The 25,188-nt window shown below is 44.0% G+C and overlaps 1 protein-coding gene across 2 annotated transcripts in view; it reads left to right on the top strand.

Moving 5' to 3' along the window:
• The window catches only part of Dcaf5 (DDB1 and CUL4 associated factor 5), a 101,053-nt gene extending 78,113 nt beyond the window's left edge, over positions 1-22,940 (top strand). For both annotated transcript variants that reach the window (XM_028789248.1, XM_028789252.1), the window contains exons 8-9: positions 10,467-10,594; positions 18,491-22,940. In XM_028789248.1, coding sequence (XP_028645081.1) covers positions 10,467-10,594; positions 18,491-20,260 — 1,898 coding nt within the window. In that variant the 3' untranslated portion in view covers positions 20,261-22,940. The remainder of the gene's footprint in view (positions 1-10,466; positions 10,595-18,490) is intronic.
• The last annotated feature ends 2,248 nt before the right edge of the window (positions 22,941-25,188 follow it).

Below are 25,188 nucleotides of genomic sequence, written 5' to 3'. Positions count from 1 at the left end.
CACACATATATATACATACTCACATGAGAATAAACCCACGCTTCATATACATACACTCACATAAGCCCACATCCATTCACACACACACACACACACACACACACACACACACACAAATAAAATACAACAAAACAAAAGAATTTAAAAATATGACTGTAAGAGCCACATAACAGATGGAACTATGGTTCTCCCAGATCTCCAGATTTTCCTTTAATTCCACCTACAACGTATGTCCCCATAGGGAGACCCGTTCAGGTCACCATCAGCTAGCACCCAGGCCTCAGCTTAATTGGGGTCAGCAGCTCCTAGCAAGTAGGCTCTCGAGAGGCATGTGATGATGCAACTGCTCTCTGGGTGTGTTCTCAGCCTTTTGTCAGACTGGCTTCAGAAATGCTTGACATCTATCTATCTTTTTTTAAAAGATTTATTTTATGTATATGAGTACATTGTAGCTATCTTCAGACACACCAGAAGAGGGCATCAGATCCCGTTACAGATGGTTGTGAGCCACATGTGGTTGCTGGGAATTGAACTCAGGACCTCTGGAAGAACAATCACTGCTCTTAACCACTGAGCCATCTCTCCAGCCCTTGACATCTCTTTTTTTGTAATGTAATAGCTCTGCTTTTTAAAATTATATTTACTGTGTATGCACATGTGTATGCCCACCCACACATGTTGTACACATGTGCCCTCACACACACATACCCGTATGGCTGGGTGCACATGTGGGGATCAGAGGACAACTTTTGGAAGTTTATGTTCTCTCCTACCATTTGGTTCCTAGGGATTGAACTCAGGTCGTCCGACTTAGCAGTAAATTCATTTATTTGTTGAGCTGTCCTTCTGGCCCTCCAATTTTTAAATGCCAGCAATTAATTCATAGTTTTAAAAAAAAACATTCACCAAGTCTCAGCAAAGCAAACAGCACATCTGAGGGCTATATGTGGCTCTTGAGTTTTTGTTTTAACTGTGTCAAAGAGAAATGACCTAATCCATCCTCCTGCCTTTTTAAATTAACTGCTTGATTCTGGACTGAGGACAAGCATGGTTTCCCTCTTTAGTCATACTTGTCGAACATAAGCTACTAAGGTAAGCAAATAAGGAAAGCTGACTTACTATAATGCACCTTAATGGCACAATTAATACTTGACTCTATATGACAAGCAATCAACATTAATTAAATGCCTGCTGTGTTCTTTACAGTGGTTGCCAAATGCTGAAAAAATCCTGAGTGTGAGACAAAATTGAGGGCTTTGTTTTTTCCTTTTCCTCTCTTTTCTTTTCAGATATTTGAGGTATAATTTCTTTTTTAATGTTATATAAATTCTAAAGAAATTAATTTTTTAAAGAATTACTTATTTCATATACATATATCAGATCCCATTACAGATGGTTGTGAGCCACCATGTGGTTGCTGGGAATTGAACTCAGAACCTCTGGAAGAGCAATAGTCAGTGCTCTTAACCATTGAGCCATCTCTCTCCTGCAATAGAGGAGACCATATCTGTTGTAAGACCCATACTCATGTCAAACTCTTGAGCTAGCAGGGTTAGGTCTCCTTTTTCAGTTGGTGAAACTCACTTTCAAAATCCCCAGATCAGAGGATGGACTAGAATTAGGAGCTTTTACTGCAGCAAAGAAAACGCTTGTGAGAATGTTTATATCTCTTGAGTGGGAAGGAAAGGCATCATCAGTTGTGTGTTGTAATCCTGAAAATAAGACAAACAGACGGGAAATTACTTACACAGCCGTGGAAAGGAGCAACAGGCCTGAGATCTAGTGCTGTCTTGATCAGAGAACAGTCTAAGGCAGATCTCAAAACCTGTTATTGTCTAAGGCAATTTTCGGCAACGTCCCCATTCTTCCCATGATTTAATAGCCCTAGAAGCTTTCTTAAAACCGTATATAGATGAATAGAAAGCATAGGCTGCTGAGATGGCTCAGCAGACCTTTGTTGTTGAGCCTGATGACCTAAATTTGGTCCTCAAGGCCCACATGGTAGAAGGAGAGGACCATCCTCTGCAGGTCTGCAAGTTGTTATCTGGCCACCACACACATCTGTGGAGTGTCCAGACCCACACATAAGTAAGTAAATCTTTTTTTTTTTTTTTTAAGACAAAGTCTTGCTATGTAGCTCTGGCTGACCTAGAACTCAGTATGTAGGCCATGCTGGCCTCAAACTCAGATCTGCTTGCCTCTGCCTCCGAGTGCTAATAATCATAGTTACATGTATGTATGCTACTGCTGTCGCTAGCAGTATTTGATCAGTACAAATCCAAAGCATTATTTTCTAGTAACTTAGATATGGAAGTAATTGATTTGGCAAAGTAGGAGAGAGACAGGTTACTCTTTAAATATTTGTGTTTCTCTTTCTTCTAATTTGTTTTAAAGTTTTCTCAGAGCAGCTTTCCCTGAGGTATGAGTCTACTTTAATTCCATACTTCATATTTCTTTTCTTCTCTTTCTCTGCTGTGTGTGTATGCACTACTGTTGTCTGAACCTAGCGCCTCATACATGCTAGGCAGGTGCCCTACCACTGAGCTGTATCTCTCTACCCCTGACATTATTTATGGAAAGGGGTATAATCTAGATGAAATTATAGTCTTGATTTTTAAATTCCATTCATCATAAAGTTGGGGGCTTTAGTGAAAGCCCTACCTGCCTGACCCTTCTCATGTGAAATAAGAATGATAGTGTCATCCAAAGCGGCAGTGTCTACCTGCTTGGTGTTACTCTGAGAATACTTATAAACTTGGTGATTTCTTCCTAATTTAAAAGTTTCTCCCACCTGGTGATGGTGGCACATACCTTTAATCCCTCAGAGTTTAAGGCCATCTTGGTCTACAAGAGTTCTAGACACCCAAAGCTACACAGAGAAACCCTGTCTTGAAAAACAAAAGAGCAGATAGTTTCCTCCCTTTTTGCACACTCCTTTTAAAAAGGCAGGATGGACAGGCAATGGTGCCACCTGCCTCTTATCCCAGTATTCAAGAAACAGAGGTGGAGGATCTCTTGTGAGTTTGAGGCCAGCCTGGCCTACACAGAGAAACAATGTCATCCAGGATGGAGGCATTGTCCTTTGTATTCTCATGAATGAATGACCTAGTGGTTCTTACATGAAGACTGCTGGAGTCATGAGTCATCTAAAGGGTTCCCTTTTTGACAGACTTTTTCTCAAATAGAAGGGGAAACCATGCATTTTCACTCTCAAGTGATGCCAGCCACCGCACAGGCAGTTGGCTAGAAACACCAGTAAGGTGTATTTGTCAGCTTGTATATATATGTGTAGACAATATTGCTTCCTTTCTTCTATATTTAACTTTATTCTTTGTGTGCTCTTCTATATTTAACTTTATTCTTTGTGTGCGCACATGTGCACAAAAGTCAGAGGACAACCTGCAGATTTTTTTCCTCTTGTATCATTGGAATTACCTGATATCTTAACTTCTTAAATGTTGTATCACTATTTGGTGTTTGCTCATAATTATGCGTTGCAAGTTTATCATACCTGTTTTCTCTCCTTCCACCGTGTGGGTCCCAGGGATCGAGCTTGCTCATCCGTTGTGGGAGCCGCCTCTGCCTGCTGAGCCATCTCTTATTTTTCCTATACGTACATTTGGTCTCAATAAGTTAGGCTTGGACATCTGCTTTTTCCTTCCTTGTAACTGGAACAACAACTGTTTTCAGTTGGCCACATGTAGTTGGTTGCAGACACGTGAAGTACAGATGAAGGAAGAGCTCGGTATAATTGTCATTGTACAATTAAGCCCTGCTGCCTGTAGAGTGCTGGGGCTCTGCTGAGGGCACTGTGGTCCCCCGCTGGCTTCTCTCATCTCTGAAGTGGTTACATGCTCCCCAAGAGACAGCCAGTGTTCCCTCTGTCTTGTCAATCCTTGATTGTGTTTCTCTGTGACTTGAAACTTAAAGCCTGCAACTGTCAGTTCAGGCCTTTTGGAAATGTTAAGATTTCTTCGGGCTTCTCTTCTAAGTGTGCCAGGAAGAGAAATGTCTTTTGCCCTTCATATTTATAAACTATTTTGTTGTTTTGTTTTGATTTCTCTTTCAAGACAAGGATTCTCTATTTAGCTCTGGCTGTCCTGGAACTCTCTGGAGACCCATATTTGTAAACAGTGGGGTCAAGAGTCAAGTAGGCTAATTTTCTCAGCCACTATTTACCAAGCCATATCTTTGCAAGTTAAAGCTCTAGCTTTCTACTTCAAGCTCTGTTCCAGAGAGTATGATGAGGGGCTTTACTTGAATTCGTTTACTTACTGAGTATCTTAGAGAAAACATTATTGCAAAGTTATTTGGACAGATCATGAAAAGATACAACACATTTTTATTTTCCCTAACACTAGTGGGGGAGTTTAACCCAGGGCCTTGAATATACTGAGCAAATGTTATACCACTGAGCCACATTCCTAGCTCATACTTTCTTGACTTTTAAGAAGGGTGATCAAAAGGGTATTTTCCTACATGTGCACATACTTACCTTAGAAGTAGATTCCGGATCAATATCTCAAGACGTGAGGATTTCAAGGTCCATGAGAAGATAATTATTAAGAGGAATATGAGCTGGGCGGTGGTGGCGCACGCCTTTTTAATCCCAGCACTTGGGAGGCAGAGGCAGGCAGATTTCTGAGTTCGAGGCCAGCCTGGTCTACAGAGTGAGTTCCAGGACAGCCAGGGCTACACAGAGAAACCCTGTCTCAAAAAACCAAAAAAAAAAAAAAAGAGGAATTTGAATAGATTTCAGGAGTTTGGTAAAATTTTCATAGAATTGACATTTTAAAATGTTATGAAGGATAGGTGGGAGTTTAACTGCTTTTGTTTCTTTGTTCTTACTATAGTAAAAATGCTATAAAAGAAACATCCAAAATTAGCATCAGGAACATAGAGACAAAGAAACATCTGGATAAATCCATATGGTGGGTAATAGAGCCCATAAGTGGAGTTCCCCCCCTTGTAGTCTACGGTCTTATATATTCATGTTTCAGTTTGGTCCTCAAATATTTATTGGAAACATGCTGCGAGACAATGCTCTAGAGACTGGGGATACAGCAGAGACAAGAGTCCTGTCATCACAGAGTTTACTCTTAGTGAGGGGAACTTTTTAGACAAGGAACAGAAGACATGAATAACAGAATGTCTAGTTGTGCAGTAGAAAACAGAACAGAGTAAGGGGTGTAGGAACAGCATTAGTATGTCTTGGGGAGTCAATAGATGTAGGTTTTGATTGGATGTTCAGTAGAGGCTTCATTGAGAAGGTCACAATTGAGCAAAAAAAAAAAAAGAAAACCCTCAGAGAGTGAAAGATACAGGCATGTATCAGTCTTTGGGAGCCAGCAGGTGGTCTTGGAGCAGGAGTGGCTCCAGTGTATTTTGACACACATGGAAGCTAATGGGTTGAGGCAGAGCAAGGGTGTCACAGGGGATACAGAGTGTGAGATGAGGTCCAAGGTAAGTGCAACAAAGGAGGATGGGTATTCAGCAGAGGGGACTTACTGAGTAACTACGTACTGAGGGTATGGCGTAGGAGCAGGAGGAGGGCTCTCAAGGAGAGAAATGGGGAGAACTACTGTGTGTCTTGTGAGACATGTAAGGAGTGGAGTGGTGGTGGCTTGAACCTGGGCCCTCAGATCTAACCTGTTAGATCAGAGATATGTGTAGGAAGTAAAACCATGAGGATTTCTTGAGTAGCCAAGAAAGAATGATCACAGCCAGCTATGATGCTATCTGCCTGTAATCCCTGCCAGGTGGCTGAGGTAAAATGGATTCATGGCCAGGCCAGACTATATAAAAAGCCTGTGCTGGGAGAGAAGCAGGGGAGGCAGAGAGGGAGAGAAGGAAAAGAGAGAGAAGGGAAAAGGAAACAAAGAAGGAAAAAGAGGAAGAGGAAGTGAAATACTGAACAAAACAAACGTGGAGGAGCTCAGCTGTGTTGAATCTCATAGGCAAGTAGGATCCGTCAGGTTGAAACTGATAACATCAGTTTGATAACATCACATGCTGTCACGTTAACATTCCCTAAGCCCACAAAGGTGATTTTAGTGGGATTTCCCCCCCTTGTATCATTGGAATTACCTGATAGTTCAGCTTCCAAAATGTATGGCTGTTAGGTGTTTGCTCATAACTGTGCTTTGCAAGTTTGTCATACCTGTTTGGCTCTGTCTTACTTTATTGGGTATGTCAGCATCTAAATCTGCAAAATCCAAGTTCTTTTTCTCTTCATGAAGGCTTGTGTTCTTGCTTGCTTGGAAATGCAAATTTTCTTTTTTGCTTCTTTGATTGTTTGTTTGTTTGTTTGTTTTGCTGCTGTTTGGAGCAAACTAAGTCCCATGGCCTCAAGCTCAGAAGCTCCCTGCATCAGCCTTCTGAGAACCAGGATAACAGGCCTGCCCCGTTACCCTCAGCCTGCATCTTACCTTCCTGTCATTAATGTTTTTGCCTTCCTAATCTTAGTGTTAATTGAGTCGGTTTTCCTTCCTCTTCTGGAAGGAATGTCACGAGGAGAGAGAGTAAAGGAGAGGACAGAAATTAGGACTTTAATGTTTAGCCTTTGTCCTCTCTGTGAGAACATAGGACCCAATGTGGAGAGAAAAGCAAAAACCAATTTGGTTAACCACCACCACCACCCTTTCCCTCTCCCTCTCTCCCTCCCTCCCTCCTGCTCTCTTCACCCCTCTTTCTCTTTCTGTTCTAGGGATTGAATTAGGCAAATGTGCTACGCTCTACCTGTTAGCTACATTGCCAGCCACCTATATTTTATTTTGAGACAAGAATCTCACTAAGTTGTTCAGACTGGACTTGAACTTGTAATCATCCTGCCTTAGCAACACACTAGTGGCTGGTTGTTTGCTACCACACCCAGCCCAGTTAGTTTGGTTGTTTGGTTGTTATAGACAAGGTCCTTATTAGTTCTAGTTGGCCTGGAACTCACTGTATAGCTGAAAGTGGCCTCAAACTTGTATCAGTGCTCATGCCTAAATCTCCCAAGTACCAGGATTATAGGCACGAATCCCACTATACCTAAACTACCCGGGCATTTTAGAAAGGTCTTTGGATTCTGTGCATGGTGTTTTGTAGTAGTCAGGACCTCAGGTGTCAGTCTTCACCTTCCCCTTGTTTGAGACGAGGTCTTATTTTGTGTTTGTTTGGTTGCCATTTTGTATCTCAGGCATTCTGTGGGTTCAAGAGATCTTCATGCTTGTGCAGCAAGCACTTTACACACTAAGCCATCTCCTAGTCTCGGCTTTGACTCTTTAAAAAACAGATTTATTTATTTTTGTGTGTGAGTGTTTTTGCTGTGTGTGGTGCCCCCAGAGCCAGAAGGCAGCCTTGAATCCTTTGGAACTGGGGTGGCTGTGAGCCAACCACATGGTGCTGGGAACTGAACCCATGTCCTCTGGAAGAGTGGCAAGTGCTCTCAACAGCTGAGCCATCTCTGTGGTCTCCATCTTTGACTTTTGAGCGAAACCTGCAAATCAGTGCTGTCATGTTTGGCAAAGCCAACCAAAGCAGATGGCCCCAAGAAAAGGCTGTTTTAACAGAACTGTGAGCAAATAGCAGCTTGAGAAGACGGGTCCTTTTTCCTGAGTATGTTCTAGTTTATTTCTTGATAGTCATTATTATTATTAGGTCATGACAACACTCAACAAATCATTTACATAAACTGTCCAGTCATTCAAGTCACCTGAAGCCTAAGAACCATACTGACAAGCAGGGCGCCTTGAGCTTTCCCCTTTGTAACCCTGTTTTACCTTCCTGGGTACATAGACACATCAAATAGGTATATAAACCAAGCAATTACTGAAAATAAATTATTAAAAAATGGTTTTAAAACAGGTATTTAGTATCCATATAATTTTAATCTGTATGAAAAAGCAAATTTGCATCCTAATGAGGTATAGGTGTGCTTGTTCATATACTTATTGCACTGCTGGGAGTTGGTCTGGGGCCTTGGGTCACTATTGAGCTACATCCCCAGCTTGCTTGCTTATTTTTACATAAGGAACTAATTCAGTCGTGGCTGAGTCTTAGATACTGCAGACGTAGAGCATCTCTAACATTGTCCAGAGCTGATGGATACTTTGTATAACCATCAATGCAGTGCGTGCTGCTTCACATAGATATCTAGGATAAAGTAGCAGACTATATTTAGGGCTATTTGAAAAATTGTGGGGCATTCTGACCTAATCCCAAGCAAAACTCATTTAACAACTGTTTATGAAACTCAAGTTAGCAACCAAACAGCAGGTTTTGGAATCAGACATTTTAGCACAGTGCAGTTCCAAGATAGGTTGATGCTGCTTCCCACTTCTGTGCTGAGAGAGTCCTGTACGTGCACAGGGAGCCTTCCATTGCTGTAGTTCTAGGAACACAGCCTTGGTCACTCTAGCAAATGGCAGAAATGTTTCCTGTACCTGTTTTATCATCAGAACCTTTTTCAGATTCACTGGATAGGAAGGGGGGAAAAACACCACAGTTGGATTAAACAGAAGATTGATGCTAGCTTCAATCCAGTTTATTGACTAGTGACCACCCCAGTTTAGGGGCCAAGAACAGGGTGTTAAAAATAATAGAATTCAGAGATCCAGGCTGTGTGCACAGCCTTCTTGTTGTTATTGTTGTTATTTGTTTGGCTTTGATTTGATTTTGTCAGATCGACCTTTCCTACAAAAGCAGACACACAGCTGTTCATGCTTGCTAGTTTCATTGTCAACCTAGAATTACCTGAAAGAGTCACAGTGAAGGATTGTCTAGATGAGACTGGTCTCTGGCCGTGGCTCTGGGAGATTGTTTTTATTTATTCTGGATTTTTTTTGAAACAAGATCTCACTTTGTAGACCAGATGTCCTGAAAGTCACTGTGTAAATTAGGCTGGCCTTGAACCCATAGAGATCCAGCTGCCTCTGCCTCCCAAGAGATGGGGTGAAGGGTGTGGTCTGCCACACCCAGCTGGAAGACAGTTTGTGAGAAGGCCCATCCTGAGTCTGGACAGCGCCATTTGGGCCCTGCGTTGTATATGAGTAGAAACCTAGCTGAATACTACCTGCATCCTGCCTTCGTTCTCCTGCTCTGGACTGTGGGTGTGCTGTGACCATCTGTCTCAGGTCCTGCTCCAATACCTGCCCCAGTGATAGACTATAATATGAAATTGTCAGCTAAAATAAACCCTTTCTCCCCTAAGTCACAGCAGCAGAACTAAAGGTGCTCCTGAGGAATGCCGTGAGCCCTGTATCTAGACAGCTCTTGTATGCCCTTAGGTTCACTCCTATCCTGGGATACATGCAGCCCATGACACAAAGGTCAGACGTGCCTGTATCCCACCATGTCAGCCTACTTTATCCAGGAGGCCAAATGTGGAAAAATTTCTAGAAAGAGATTAGTTGGGGAAGGCATATCGCTGTAGTCATCGCTTCTTCACTGAGATACTGGGAAATGTCTGGAGCGAGTTTTGATCAAAGTATTTGTGGGATGGGGCAGACACATGGAACAGAAGCCATACTTAATGGTCCTTTGCCTCCATGGAAGAGGCACAAAGTATCCACTGGCCAAATAACACTCTTTGGTTCGTGTCCGGATGCCTCATGCTCTGCGTTATTAGCTGTACTTAGTTGTGTGTGACAGCTCAGAGCAGCCTTGTTCAGAATGCAGTGCATGTGTCCTGTGTGGATATAATACCATTGCCAGGATATTGAACCTGAATCTAGCCCAAGTTCATTAATGACAATATTTTTGATCTGTTAACACACTCCAGGCCCCTAGTACTTATTGTGTGTCACAGCATATGGGTGTCAGAGGACAACTCCTGCCATTTTGGGGAGGCCCTAGAATTGAACTCAGATTGTCAGGCTGGCAACAGTGCTTTTATCCACTGAGCCAGGCTGTCTCACTGGGCCTCCTTCCTTCTCTTACTACTTGCTATTGTGACTGGGAACCAGATCTCCTTTGTCTTCAGTTCTCCTGCTGTCCACGGGCAAAAGAAGGATTCTTTGCATTATCCTGTTTTCTTCACTCTAATGTCATCCTTGTATAAATCGACAGTTAGACAGATTAAAGACATCTTGTGTATTTAAATCTTCACATGTTCCTGGTTTAGCAAGCTCCTGGCTTAGCAGCCTGACTTGTCCCAAGTATTCAATCTCATTTTGCTCTGTTGCTTTTTCCAATATAACATTTGGATTAAAACTTGGGAACCAAAAATTTGACGTTTTAAGTAGCTTTGGGTCATCGACAATGGAATTGCTGTGGGTGGGTGTGGGCATTGCTTACAGGCTAAATAAAGGCTCTTGGTAAGAGATGTGCTGAAGGTTGTTCTGTCCTTCTTTCCCTAGCAACGTATCTAAAGATTCTGCATTCTGTTCTCATAGTCAATCAAAATCTCAGCCCTGTTCAGAATTGTTTATATGTCATGACTGAAACTTGTTATCATTCAGTCTTGTTTGCTTCTGTCTTCATAGGTGGCATTGGCAGGGTGGTCAATGGAGCCTTCATGGTGCTGAAGGGGCATCGGTCCATCGTTAACCAGGTTCGGTTTAACCCCCACACCTATATGATCTGCTCTTCTGGTGTAGAAAAGATTATCAAGGTGAGACACTTTCCCCTTCTGTCCTTTTAGGGAAATGTTTGTAGTTCATAACTGGAAGAAACTAGAACAACGTGTGTAGGGATTTATATGTAAATATTTTGACTATCAAAATTCTCCATGAGTGCCAGGAATGATGGTACCTGCCTGTAAACCTGACCCTTAGAGATGAAGTTAGGAGAATCGCTAGCCCAAAGCTAGTTATGCTACAGAGCAAGACTCTGGCTTTAAAGGGAATTAAAATATTAGAAATTGATATTGTAAAAGTTGATTGACCATGGGGGTACATGTGTTTAATCCCAGCTCTCATGAGGCAGAGGCAAGCAGACCTCTATGAGTTTACCCTAACATAGTCTACACAGTGAATCCAGGCCAGGCAGCCCCACATACTATGAGTCTGCTTTTTGTTTGTTTGTTTTTAATTGATTTTAAAAATTACTTTCTTTCAGAATCATGTTTATGTAACATGTTTATTAATAAATCAGTGTACTTATAAAACTTTTATATGGGTTCATTTTTATCAGAAATGTACATTTGTTTGGATATGGTGACACATACCTGTAAAGAAGTATAAACACTTGAGAGATGGAGGCCGGAGCATCCGAAGTTCAGGGTTATACCTGACTACATAGGGAGTCTAAGGTCAGCCTGGACTAGAGATCCTGTTCCATAAAACGAAAAAAATTAAAATTAAATATGTGTGTGCGTGTGTGTATATTTACATATGTGTACATAACTCCATAGAGAGATAGGTAGCTTTTATTTGTTATGTTAAGGATTCCAAGCTAATCTGATACATTTCTGTATTATATATGTTCCATGAATATATCCCTTCATGTGCTTTTCACCAACTGCTAATCGAGCATGCTTATTTTTACCTAGGACCTATATAGATCTCAGTTTACATTTGATGACCTTAAACCAAATTTTGGGGCTCCCAGCATCCTCTGACTTCTGTTTGGCTTTGAGCTATCCTTCCAGAGCCTCTTTCAAAACTAGTCATCAGGCTTTGAAGCCAGAAGTGTATTCTGGACACTGCTTTACAGGTTGTATTCTAGTAGCTTCTGATCTTGACTAGTAAATTCTGCTCTCCACTTTCATGTGGTTAGGAAACTACTGTCTCTTCTCTTACCTAGTATGTCCTATGTCTAAATTGCTGTCCTGGTTTAGGACAAGTTTAACCAAGTAATTGTAAGATTCATGACTAAATTAGCTCAAAATCCATTTTAAAAAACAAAACCTGCATGTGGTTTTGATTGAGGTGACTTAGCGATGAATGTTGACCATGCCATCTGAACACACCCTGGCTGAGGAGATAGCTAGCCTGGCTTGTTTCCACAGAAGGGTAACCTGTTGTCACTCACCACCAGTCTAGGTGCTAGCAGCCCTTTTCCATATCCAAGGAAACAAAGGTTTGGGAAAATGATTTCTCCCTCCCTTCCTCTTCCTTCCTCCCTCCCTCTCTCCCCACCTCACCCAGTACTAGGGATTCTACCAAGGCCTTGTATGTGCAAGGCAAGTGCTTTACTACTGAGCGCCTCCTGCCCCCATAAAATGATACATTCTTTCCGACCTGTGATAACTTGACTTTTAAGTAAGGAGAGATTATGCTTCTTTTTTTTTTTTTTCAAGACAGGGTTTCTCTGTGTAGCCTTGGCTGTCCTGGAACTCACTCTGTAGACCAGGCTGGCCTGGAACTCAGAAATCTGCCTGCCTCTGCCTCCCAAGTGCTGGGATTAAAAAGGCATGTGCCACCACTGCCCGGCTATGCTTCTTATAATAGTTAAAATTCCTCAATTATTTTTGGTAAAGGTTTTATTTATTTCATGTATATGAATACACTGTTGCTGTCTTCAGACACACCAGAAGAGAGTATTGGATCCCATTGCAGATGGTTGTGAACCACCATGTGGTTGCTAGGAATTGAACTCAGGACCTCTGGAAGAGCAAGCAGTGCTCTTAACCACTGAGCCATCTCTCCAGCCCTTCCTCAATATTTTTTTTAATGACAATAAAACCTGAGAGAATTTTGAGAGGGAAAATAAAAGTGTTAGCATTCTGTCTAAACTCTGCCCCATAGTTACCTGGCAACAGCCAGGTCTGCCTGACTCACTATAAAAGGAGCTGCTTGCCCCTTCTTCCCTCTCTTGCCCTCTTGTTTCTCTCTTGCTCTTTCTCTGATTCCCTTCCTCCTCTCTCCCCATGCTCATGGCTGGCCTCTATTCTTCTACCTCTGTCTGTCTGTCTGTCTGTCTGTCTGTCTCTCTCTCTCTCTCTCTCTCTCTCTCTCTCTCTCTCTCTCTCTGCCTTTCTCCCCTTACCCTGAATAAACTATTCTATACTATACCGTCATGTGGATGGTCCCTCAGAGAGAAGGGATGCCTCGGCATGGGCCTGCGGAGGCTCCCGCTTCCCCATACCTCACCACACCTCCATAGAACATATCCCCCTCTCTCTTTTTATCTTTTTATAAACACATCAAAAAAATGTATTTGTATGCCGGGCGGTGGTGGCGCACACCTTTAATCCCAGCACTCGGGAGGCAGAGGCAGGCGGATTTCTGAGTTCGAGGCCAGCCTGGTCTACAGAGTGAGTTCCAGGACAGCCCGGGCTATACAGAGAAACCCTGTCTCGAAAAACCAAAAAAAAAAAAATGTATTTGTGATGATTTCGTGTTTTCCCTCCTTATTTTATTGTTTGAGAATGTCATACATGCATCCACTCCATTACAATTCATGCCCTGTTTCCTCCACCACTCTCCCCTCCCAACTTTATGTGCTTTGTATTTTTTTTTTCATCCCGTTTAGTCCACTTAGTGCTTTCGTATATGTGTGGGGGTTGAGGAGGGGGGTAAGGGGTGTATGTAGTAGCTTCCTGTGTTCCTCTAGCAGCCATTAGTTTCGTCTAACTCCTCAGCTAGGGTTGGGACTTGGTAAGCGTTTTCCCATTCATGCTAGTCTGGTGTGGCTTAAGTTTGCCTCTGAGTTCACATGTGCAGTTGCCCTGCTGTGTCCAGGAAGCATTTCTGCTGAAACATCCATCACCTCCACCCCTTACAGGTTCTCTCACCCTATCTGCTCAGTGATCCCCGAGCTTAGGGAGATAATTATAAATACATTGTTTGGGACAGAGTACTCTGCAGTCCCCTATATTTGCAGACAGTGAAATTTAAATTACAAATTGCTGTCACATGGTTAATGTATGGCAAGCCAGGAAGAAGCCTTATCACACCGCCTTTACCTTGCTGGCGAAGGAAGCGGACAGCTGACCGGACCCTCTCAGTCATCCTTCACTAGGACAGTCATTGAAATAGCCCTGTCCCTCACATTGCGCCCCTCTCTTTGGCCTATGATTAATAGGTTGGCACTGTGAACCATGCCCTTTGCAGGCCTGTTGACGTCATTCTCTTTCAAGAGCTCTCTGCTTGGGCATCTCCTTTAGAAGAGAGATTCCTGTTTGGCATCTGCTGGGATGCTTCTGTGCTGAGTCTCCTCAGATATTGTTTAGTCAACTGAAGTCTTAACTCTAAAGGTCATAGGTTGGAAACTGGCCAAGTTCTCAAGAAAGAGAAGAAAATGTTTTCTCTGTGAGGTTATCCAGACTGAGCTGTGGAACTCACTGCTCCCGGGGTTCCCATAGGAACAGAGAGGCCATTTAAACCTGTGAGGGGGCACAGTGAGAGTAGAGCACAAAGGGTGTTCTGGGTTCTCAGCTTTGCTTTCTCACATGTTTCCCCACCTGCCTCTGGCTGGGCATAGTATAGTTGGGTTTGGTGGTATGCCCTCAAGAGGCTGAGGCAAGAGGACAGCACATTCCCAGGTCAGTCTGGGCAACACAGCCAGACTCTGTCCCAGGTCAGCCTGGGCTACACAGCCAGGCTGTGTCTCAGAAAGAAAAGGAAAAGGAAAAATAAATGCAGGAAAGGCAAATGAAAAGGACCAGGTTGAAACTAAGTGCTGGCCCCAACTCTCTGTTGGAATGACCACCCTTGCCTAAGCCTATATCATCCTGAAAGACCCCTAAGTCTCAGCAGTCTGCACATGTCTCCTATTTGTGAGGGCCTGCCACCTTTGCCTGGGATTTACCTGGGCCTGACAACTGCTATTTAATGAGATGTCACTTGGCTGCTTGCTGTGTTTACAGGGTCAGGTCAGCAGTTCCAGGAGCGTCATCTCCCATGGGATCTGATTTCCTCTGTCCACTCTCCTTTCTCATCCTTTACTCGCCTGCGTGGAAAAGAGGCCCCTTTGAGAGAGCCAGCCTCTTCACACCCATAACAGGCCCTCTGTTTCTCTGAATGCCCACACGTAGCAAGAGAAAGGGTTTGTTTATAGCTAAAACTTGAGAAGATGGGGAGAGTCCTTGTCTCTCCTCCAAAGCTCTATATTATATCTACTGTGTGCTTGCTGTTCATGGCTGCCCCTATGGGGAGCATAATGACAAAGGTCACACAAGTCTCCCTAGGAGGAGGGAGAAGAAATAAAGATAAAAGCGTTCCCAAGACATGGAGACAAATTTTTTGTTTGTTTGTTTGCTTGCTTGCTTGCTTGCTTGCTTGTCAAGATAGGGTTTTTTCTCAGTAGCCCTGGCTGTCCAGGAACTCATTCTGTAGACCAGATTAGCTTCAGACTATCTCTGCCTCCCAAGTGCTAGAATTAAAGGAATTTGCCCAGCTAACAAAACACTTTTTGTTAGATTTATCTCATTAAGAAGAATTTATCTCATTTGGTATAGAGGTTACTGTCTGAGCTAGATTTTGAACTGTAAACTTCAAGAGAAGAGCAGCATGAGCTGTCACGTGTGTACTAGGAATCGAACCTAGGTCCTCTGGAAGAGTAGCAAGTGCTGTTAACCACTGAGAAGTGCTGTGCTTTTGAATTGTTGACTTAGATCTAAAGAAATGGAAAGTTTTATTATTGTTTGAAGTGGTTCTGGACCAGGATAATGGGGAGTCAGTAATCTGATGGCCAGCTAAAGCATTTTGATCTTAAAGCTTTCTGGCTGTCGGGTTCAGCCACCAGTTAACGAGGAAGCAGCATGCCTATCAGTGCTTGGCTATATAGCCTAGGTCATGTTATCACTCTCATAACTGTAGTTGAGAAATGGAGGCTTTCCAGGATGAAGAAATTTCCTCAGGACTGTGGAAAATGGTGGACATGGGCTTCTGCTGCTCTGTACTGTCTCAAACAAACACTGACTTCTAGGGGGAAGTTTTGCCTTGCTCTGAGTCTTAGGGCTACATTAGAGTCCATCTGACGTGCTGTCTGGATGGAGGAGTCCACACTCCCAAGCCTCCTGACTCCCAGTCCAGTCTTATCTGTTGCCCCAGTCTTCAAAAGTGTACAGTTCAGCTTAACCTGACACCTTCCAGAGCCAAAATAAAACTGACCTTTAAAATTGTGATTTTCAATCCTGAAGAGAAAATGTAGGGGCTGGGAGATTAAAACTTTAAAAATGGCTTCTTAAGGGGCTGGAGAGATGGCTCAATGATAAAGAGCACTGCCTATCCTCACAGAGGACCTGGGTTCAATTCCCAGCACCCACATGATAGCTCCTAACTTTTTATAACTCCAGTTTCAGGGGATCTGACTACCTCTTCTGGCCTCCAAGGTGGGGAAAACACTAAAGTACATAAAGTAAAAATTTAATTTTAAAGTGGTTTATGAGGGAGGTTATATAAAATTAAATTTTTAATTTTAAAAAGTGCCTTGTGAAGTAATTAGGCCATTTCTATGAGCAGAGTGGATTTCTGTGAAGGAAAAATATTTATTTGTTTTCAAATTAGGGAATATGGCTAGTAACATTTTTTTTAAAAACTGGGTAAATGAAACCCTTGGCTCAGAATTAAGAATGAGATCCAAAAAAGCTTTCTAAGATGGTTACCTTCTGAACCCTTCAGCTCTCTTCCTAAGACACCAAATTCTGATATCCTCGGAATCTGTTTGCAGAGGTGGTTGGCTGTAGCTTGAGCCTTGTGCTGCCTAAGTATTTTCCAAGCTTGTGATTGGCTGTCACAAAGAATTTAACTGTCCCTCAAACCAGACCTTTGCTTTCTGCTTATTGTATGTTAGCATTTAGTTAACATGTCTCACCTCCACTGACCCCCTTGAGTGCATGATCTTGTGACTTAATGAGTCACAGTCTCTTAATGGGGCTTCAGGGTCAACCCTGTCCTGGATGTAGAAAGGAAACAAACTGAAAGAATGCATCTGGGTTGCTGATGTTGAGGAGGAGGAGTAGCCCTAGGCATCATCAGCCTCCTATGAACTGGAAGTTTTAACCACCTCAGGGATAGCCAAGAAAGGTGTAGTAGCAAGGGTAGCAGGCCTTGGATGTTTCCTAAGAGGTGAATTTGCTCTTAGTGCACTTTGGAGAAAGTAAGTGGGGGAGGATGGGATGCTATCTAAAGATAGGCACCAGCCTGTCAGGCAGGAAAATGGCTGGAATTTCATTGAGGTGCCATGGCTATGGGCTGGCATAACTGAGTTGCTAAGTGCTGTCCTGTGGATCTGCCTGGCTGTCAGGTGGAGTTGATTGTTCTCATTTGCATCGACAGCTTAATTACCTTAAACTTGATTTTGCATAACTTAACACAGCTCCAGGTTTTGAGTAAAATAAACACCTGAGTTTAAAACTCTAGTTTTGCTACTAAGGTGTGAGAATACATCCTTAACCATGGGGGTGGGGGGGACCTGGTAAGGGGTGGAGTTAGTCACCCCTCCAGGGACAGTGTGTGTCATCTCTTCCTGAAGCTATGAAAATTACCCTTGAAGCAAGCCAGCAACTAACTCCCTAGTTAAGAGAACCCAGTTTCCTGGGTAACTGAGGCCTGCATGTCCAAGAAGCAAGTGCAGTGTAGGCAGTTGTCTATTCTTGTCAGGTACCAGTGAGTAATTCTCAGGGTTAAAAATAGAATATTGGGGCTGGTGAGATGGCTCAGTGGTTAAGAGCACTGACTGCTCCTCCATAGGTCATGAGTTCAAATCCCAGCAACCACATGGTGGCTCACAACCATCTGTAATGAGATCTGATGCCCTCTTGTGGGTGTCTGAAGACAGCTACAGAATACTTACATATAATAAATAAATAAAAAAAAAAATTTAAAAAAAAAAAAATAGAATATTGTTTGGAAGAAGTAGGGCTATAGGCTGAATACACACTCTTTAGGGTGTGTATTTGATTGGTTGGTTGGTTGGTTGGTTGGTTGGTTGGTTGGTTGGTTTGGTTTGGTTTGGTTTTTTAGACAGTGTCTCACAATATAGCCCTGGAACTCAGCTGTATAGACCAGACTGGCCTTGAACTCACAGAAACCTGCCTGCCTCTGCCTCTGAAGTGTGCCACCACGCCTGGCAAGGAATATTTTCACTCTGGAAAAACTCTTTTCTGTGCATAGCTTCAATCTTCTGAAATTTTTTAAATTACATTGCCTAATATTCATCTTTTACCCATTCTCTTAGATTAAAGTTATAATTTCCAATGTATTGACAGCATAAGGGGGAAGTGAAAAATATGTGGGTATCCTCCGCCTAAAGATATCCTTGGGTCTCTGGATCCAAGTCCAATTCTATGCTCTAAACTGCTTCTTCCGACCTCTGAAGCCGCACTTTTGTTAGACAGTTTATAAGAGCCAGTCTACTGAAGAGTTTGGGTTTTGTTTTGTTTTGTTTTTAGACAAGTTCTGGCTCTACAACTCAGGTTGTCCTTGTGAACTCCTTTCTTAGCTTCCCAAGTGCTAGTGTTACATGAGTGTCATTGTACCTGTAAGGAAAATGTTTTTAAAGTTGCTTTGTGACTTTAAAATGACAGTGATCTGGGGGAGCTCTTTAGTGGTCTTTATCATGGCCAGCTACTGAACACTTCCCATTCAATCCTGGTTGCTGTGTTTTCTCTTCTGTGTAGATCTGGAGCCCATACAAGCAGCCGGGATGCACAGGTGACCTCGATGGTCGGATTGAAGATGATTCCCGCTGCCTCTACACCCATGAAGAGTACATCAGCCTTGTACTCAACAGTGGGAGTGGCCTGTCCCACGACTATGCTAACCAGTCGGTCCAGGAAGACCCCCGGATGATGGCTTTCTTTGACTCTTTGGTGCGCCGTGAAATCGAGGGCTGGAGCTCAGACTCAGACAGTGACCTCAGCGAGAGTACTATCCTTCAGCTGCATGCGGGGGTCAGTGAGCGCTCCGGCTACACTGACTCGGAATCCTCAGCCTCACTGCCCCACTCCCCACCTCCCACAGTAGACGAGTCTGCCGACAACGCCTTCCATCTGGGGCCCCTGCGTGTCACCACCACAAATGCAGTGGTATCAACCCCAGCAACGCCAACATGTGAGGATTCGGCCTCTCGACAGCAGCGGCTGTCTGCTCTGAGGCGCTACCAGGACAAACGCCTCCTGGCCCTGTCCAACGAGTCTGATTCTGAAGAGAATGTTTGTGAGGCTGAACTGGACACAGATCTCTTCCCTCGGCCACGGTCGCCCAGCCCTGAGGATGGATCTAGCAGTTCCAGCAGCTCCACCAGCTCTGAAGATGAAGAGGAACTGAACCAACGCCGAGCCACCACCCGGCAGCGAAACGCCATGCGGAGGCGACAGAAGACAGCCCGGGAAGAGCGGCCCACTGCTCCAGTCAAGTCCACCAACACCTACATTGGAGAGGACAATTACGACTACCCACAGATCAAGGTGGATGACCTCTCCTCCTCCTCCCCAAACTCCTCCCCTGAGCGGAGCACTTCTACTCTGGATATTCAGCCAAGCCGGGCACCACCAGCTGCCAACATGGAATCAGTTGAGCGTAAGATTTATAAAGCTTACAAATGGCTCCGCTACTCCTATATCTCTTACTCGAATAACAAAGATGGGGAAACCTCCTTAGTGACAGAGGAGGCAGATGAAGGAAGAGCGGGAACTAGCCACAAAGACAACCCAACCCCTTCTTCCAGTAAGGAAGCCTGTCTAACAGCCACAGCCCAGAGGAACCAGGACCTGCCTCCTGAAGGCTGCAGCAGTGATGCTGGTAAAGAAGGGACTTCCACTAGAAATCCCAACGGCGGTGCAGGCCATGAGCACTGTAGCCATGCTCGGGCAGAGGTGCCAGAGGGCACCTCTCAGGACACTAACGACAGTGGCCCTCTAGAACACTCTTTTGAAACCAAGAAGCTCAATGGAAAGGCGCTGGGCAAGGCCCTGAGCAGCCGAGCTGAGGAGCCACCCTCCTCTCCTGTCCCCAAGGCATCGGGCTCCACACTCAACAGTGCATCTGGCAACTGTCCCAGGACCCAGTCTGATGACAGTGAGGAGAGGAGCCTGGACACCATCTGTGCCAACCACAACAATGGACGCTTGCACCCCAGACCCCTTCACCCCCACAACAATGGGCAGAACTCTGGGGAGCTGGAGACAGTGGCCTGCTCTTCCCCAGGACACCTAGACACTGACCGTGATAGTCCATCCCTGACAGGGACACTTCTACACAAAGATTGTTGTGGGTCTGAAGTGGCCTGTGAGACCCCAAGTGCTGGAATGAGAGAGGACCCCACTGACCCCTCAACCATGGACAGCAGCAAGGTTGTTCATGGCCAAAGTGGCCTCAAAAGGCACCGAATTGAATTGGAAGACACAGATTCAGAGAATTCCTCCTCAGAGAAGAAATTAAAAACATGATAAATACAAAGGGAAAACAAAAGCTACAAAAAGTAGCCTTAACAAAATAATTTTTCTTGTTTAGTGAACACAGAGGAAAGGAAAAAGTATTAAAGGCACATAAAACCAGGGCCTGAAACGTGTCTGCTGCTGCTCCTTCTGTTAGCCACTTACCAGTGGGTCGGAATGTCTAGCCGGCACTGCCTTGTGCTCTGTCGAGGGCACTGCCACTGGGTCTTCTCTAGTGAGATGTGAGCATAGCATTCCTGTGCAGGTTCTGTGACAATGAACCCATCTTGGGACATTCAGCTTGTTCTGTGTGTATGTGCCCACTGGCACATGTGGGCTTGTTGTCTTAGGAGACCTTTCCTTTAACTGTCCATCAGCAAAGACCTGTGACTCTGTAGCTTTTGCCGTCACACCTGTTCATTGTTCACATGACATGGTGTCCTGGTCCTGACAGAGAGTGTCTCTTAGATCAGATTGTGCTGCCGTTGAGTTGTACGTTTATGTTAGCAGAAAGGAGATGCAAATGAAAAGAGGCCTGCCTTCAGCTCATTGGCTGTGCTGACGAGGAGAACATGGCTCCTTTCTTAAATGCGCCATGGTTTCTCCAGCTAACATATCACTTGAGCATTTACTGTGTCTCTGCGTGGAACATTGCTCATGCTAATAAGAGGTTGACGCTAGAGCTCAGATCCTGGTAGTGTCACTGTGTGCAGAAGGGGCAGAGCTAGGATATGTGCTGTGAGGTGTCGTACAGTGACTAGTGGACAACATGCTTTAACCATTTAGGTGCTGGGTTCTAAGAGGCACTGAAGGCCGGCAGGTGCTTCCTTGGCCCCAGGTAATGGAGTCCAGGCGTACTGAAAGAAGGAAGGACCCCTCCTCTAATAAAATGGCTGGTAGAAGAATGCTAATGAGTTGTAGTGAAGAGCAGAATGTGGTACTGTATTCTAATCAATCCAGTGCCAATCCATCAGTCAGAAATGGGGGCTGGCACCTTCCCTCAGGCGTGGAGTTGTCAGAGGCTGTGGTTCCACCTGAACTTTGAAGAGTAGTAACGTCTGTTAGAGACAGGGAGTATGATTTGTGTCCTGGCTCCCAGAAGACATTCTGTTGAAGTAGGTAACAATGGAGAGAAGAAAATAACAAATTTCCAGTGTGTAGTGGTGATTGTAGTCCCTGAGTTGTCAATGAAGGGTTGTGTGAGACAGGAAGAGCTAAGGATGCTCAGATGTCTTGGTGGAGATGTTAGAAGCAAGAAGAAGATGGAACAGTGGGGCTTTGGATGCAGAGGTGCTGGACAGCTGGGGTTTGGCTGGAACTGGCAAAGGGAGGGCTGAGCACAGGGCAGCTGGGGCCTTACTGACCCAGCATTCCTTTCTGAGGAGAAGCTGTCCTCATGGTGTGGAGCCAAGAGGAGACTACCTGTGGAGGCTGAAGAACAGTGCTCAGTGCTGGGAGCCAGGGTTCTTATAAAGGAGGCAGTTGGTAAGAGCCAGGGGGGTATGTGTCATCTTTCTGAGCTTCGCAGAAGGGAAATGTGCCTAGTGTTTGTGTGGTGTGGCTGAAGTGTAGAAGCACGGGTTAGGAAGGAGAGGAAGGCACCTGAGTAGGGTGGGGGTGTATACAGTCAGCAGCTGGACTCTTCCTGGGGAGCAGGACAGTGACTCTGTAACCAACGTTACAATTACTTTAGATTTGTAATCAAAATGGTTCTATGATTTATCTTTTGACTATTCACAGATAATTGTAAATTCTGGTTTTATAAGCCCAAGTCATTTTACATTTGCTTTTTCAAAATTATTAAATTCGAATTTTTTAACCCTTTATATACAAAAAAAAAGTTATAACCATTCAGTGTGTGTTTCTCTTCCCCTTAGTCAGCTTACCTGATTCTTCTGTTTTACTTTAATCAGATAGATTCACAATATCTTCTGGAGGAAAAAAAAAAAAGCAAAATTAACTATTAATAATTAGTTTCCAGTTGCCAAATGTGGTATTTCATGCTAAAATTTATCTCATTTGAGAATTCAAAAACATTCAAAAAGTCAGAGGTTATTTAGAATGTAACTATAGATGCCAAGAAAGGTCATCTGTTGCGGAGTGTTTTCCATCCTGGGGAGAGACTTCCAGTGCCAGAGGTTTGGGTTGTCAGGAGATGGGCCCTAAAATAACCACCAGAGCAGGTCAGAAAGGGATGCTTCTTTTAGCCATTCCACATTCACTTTCAGAGGTCTTGTGTTGTGTGTATTGGAAGCCTGGCCAGAACTACGTCAAAGACCCCTTTGCCTAAATCATTGTAGAAGTCAGGCCTCCCATGTTGAAGACATATTTAATCCCCAAATTCTTCCGTGATGGTTGTTTTTCCCAGCAGGAGAGGGCACTGATCAGACAGATTTTGTTCCTGCATCCTGTACATAATGTTTGGAGTGGCAGGTCCAGGACGTGAGGCCGTGGCTCTTCCCGTTGTTTCTCTCCTGGTTTTGTAAATGATTCTCAACCGATACATGAGTTCAATGAGCTGTTGGCTTGAGGCAAATGAAGTTTGCAACTGTGCTGATTTCATAGGAGTCTCGTGTTGTCTGTCAAGGTGCCTTCCTCTGCTGAAGCCTTACCTCCTCACAGCCCTGCCTCTTCTTACCCAACAACGCTGACTCTTCTCTGTGTATATGCAAATAAACCTATTAATCACTTCTCCCTGGCTTCCTCCTCTCTTCCTGGGAAGACTCGGTTGCTTAGACACTCTCTTCATTTCTTTGCTGTTTTAATTCCTGCCCAGTTAGAAACTTGATTTAAAGCCATACTGAAGACTAGAAGACAAATTCCATGTCTGACAATGGTCATGCCATTGGGAAAATGAATATTGGGACAAAGGCCATATCTGACAATGAGAGGAAAGATAGGGGAGGCTGTGTCTACCTGGCCTCCTTCCCCAGGCTTACGGGCACTCAGGATAATGAAATCCTGGAATTGGCATTTTTATTAGTTGGAATTTCACATTGCAGAGATACCACCAGCAGCCCTTCACCAACTGATATTTTCTGATGCTTCCAAATACCACGATGATTCTCATGGTGTCTGAAAAAGAACAGTTAAAAACAGCAAAACTCTGTTTCATTCCTATAAAATGGTTAAATGCAGGAGCCTGTGTTAACTGAAACATTCCTATCAACCGAGATTGTCAGAAAAGCGTACTTCCAGGGGAAGCCCATTCTTCCCTTTCGACCTGAGTACAACCATGTGGTAGGCCATAGGGGAAACACTGAGATACAGTCACACTCCTGAGCCCTGGGCCTATCCCCAGTGGCAGGATAATGGCTTGGGGTTTTTTTGTTGATTGGTTTAGGTTGGAGGGGGTATGATTTGAGCGTTTTATCTTCATTTATTGTATTTTGCTTCAAAACAAAACAAAATCACAGTTTCATAGTACAGCCCACACTAGTTTCAAACTGACAGTTCTCCTGCCTCAGCCTCCCGAGTGCTAAGTTCCCAAATGTAAGTCACCACTCCCTGCTTGTATTATTTTTAGGACAGGATTTCACTAGTTAGCCTATAATCCGGCTTCAGCCAGGGTACTTAGATTAGGTGAACACATATACATACACACACCATCACACCCAACTCTAGCTTTTGGCAAGCTGTGTGGGTCTCTCTAGTGTGGTTATTCCAGTTAGAATGGTCATTTGTCCTTAAGCATCCATACTAGAATAACATGAGTTTGGATAAACAAAGTAACTTTCATTGTCTTCAAAGACCCAGTGTTTCTGACAGTATAAATGATAATCTGGCCCATCCAGGCTCTAGTTGTATTTCATTGCTAGTAGGTATGCTATGCTGCTTCTGGGGTGGAAACTCAGAGGCAAAGATGATGCTGGAGAAGAGACCTATGCAGTGAGCAAACAGGAGTCGTCACTCAGTTCAGTTCACAATGTGTAGAAGGGTTCTGTGCAGCCTGTCCCACCGTGAGAAAGTTGTTATCTAGCATTTCAAAAGGCCTAAGTTGGGAAATGACTCCTTGCTGAGCTCATGGGCTATTCCAGCAGAAGTACAGAATGCTGGCTTCCGTTCCCTTTATCTGCCTGTCAGTATCCACCAAAGCTAGGGAAAGACAAATACTAAGATACCCTGCTGCCCACAAAGTCCTTGTACAGAAGGGAAGTTCTGTTGTCTAGGGAGTTGTAAGGGAAGCCATCTGGTGGTTTAGAAGATTTGAAAGACTGCAATGGAAGAAATGGAGTATCCAGTAGTGTCAACAGCTTCATGGATTCATATGCTGGCATATAAAATGCTAGTCAGGGGATGAGGCTCAGTGGTATAGCAGTTGTCTGCTATGCCTCGGGTAGAGCTGGACTTGATACCCAGCACTAAAAAAAACAGAACAAACACTAAACAAAACCCTCAGGTTTATTCCCAAGTTTATCACTGAAGTCAATAGAAGTGTAGAGAAACTTCTAGAATTCATAAATAGCATAGAAGAGGGAGGGGAGCGCCTGCTAATCAGAACACCAGCATAGTTAATCTTGGTGAGTACAGTGGTGATTGACAGCATTTCAGAGTAACAGACTTGTATAAACCATTCCGCACTGGTTGGTGACTATCGAAGGCTTGCTCCTACCTTATGTCACTTCCTGTTATTTTAATGATGTGTGTGAGTGTGTGCATGTAAGTGAAGATGCTCCAGAGGCATCAGATCCCCCTAGAAGTTGAGTTTACAGTTTAGAGTTGAGGTGGTTGTGAGCCACCTCATAAGAAGTGTGCACTCTTAGCTGGTGAGCAACCTCCCCAGCCCCTACCCTGTCCTCTCAGGATCTCAGAGTCACGTGCTCCAGCGTTTCTAGGAACTCCAGGATACCACCTTAAATAATAACAGCTAATTTCCTATCTCCCTAAGAAACCTGGGAATGGAAATAGCACTGAACTTAAAAAGTGTAGCCTACATTGGT

Source organism: Grammomys surdaster, unplaced genomic scaffold, assembly GCF_004785775.1.
Source record: "Grammomys surdaster isolate TR1022 unplaced genomic scaffold, NIH_TR_1.0 127, whole genome shotgun sequence".
NCBI lineage: Eukaryota > Metazoa > Chordata > Mammalia > Rodentia > Muridae > Grammomys > Grammomys surdaster.
Note: the sequence above shows the minus strand (reverse complement) of the source record. Positions and strands in the feature narration are given on the sequence as shown.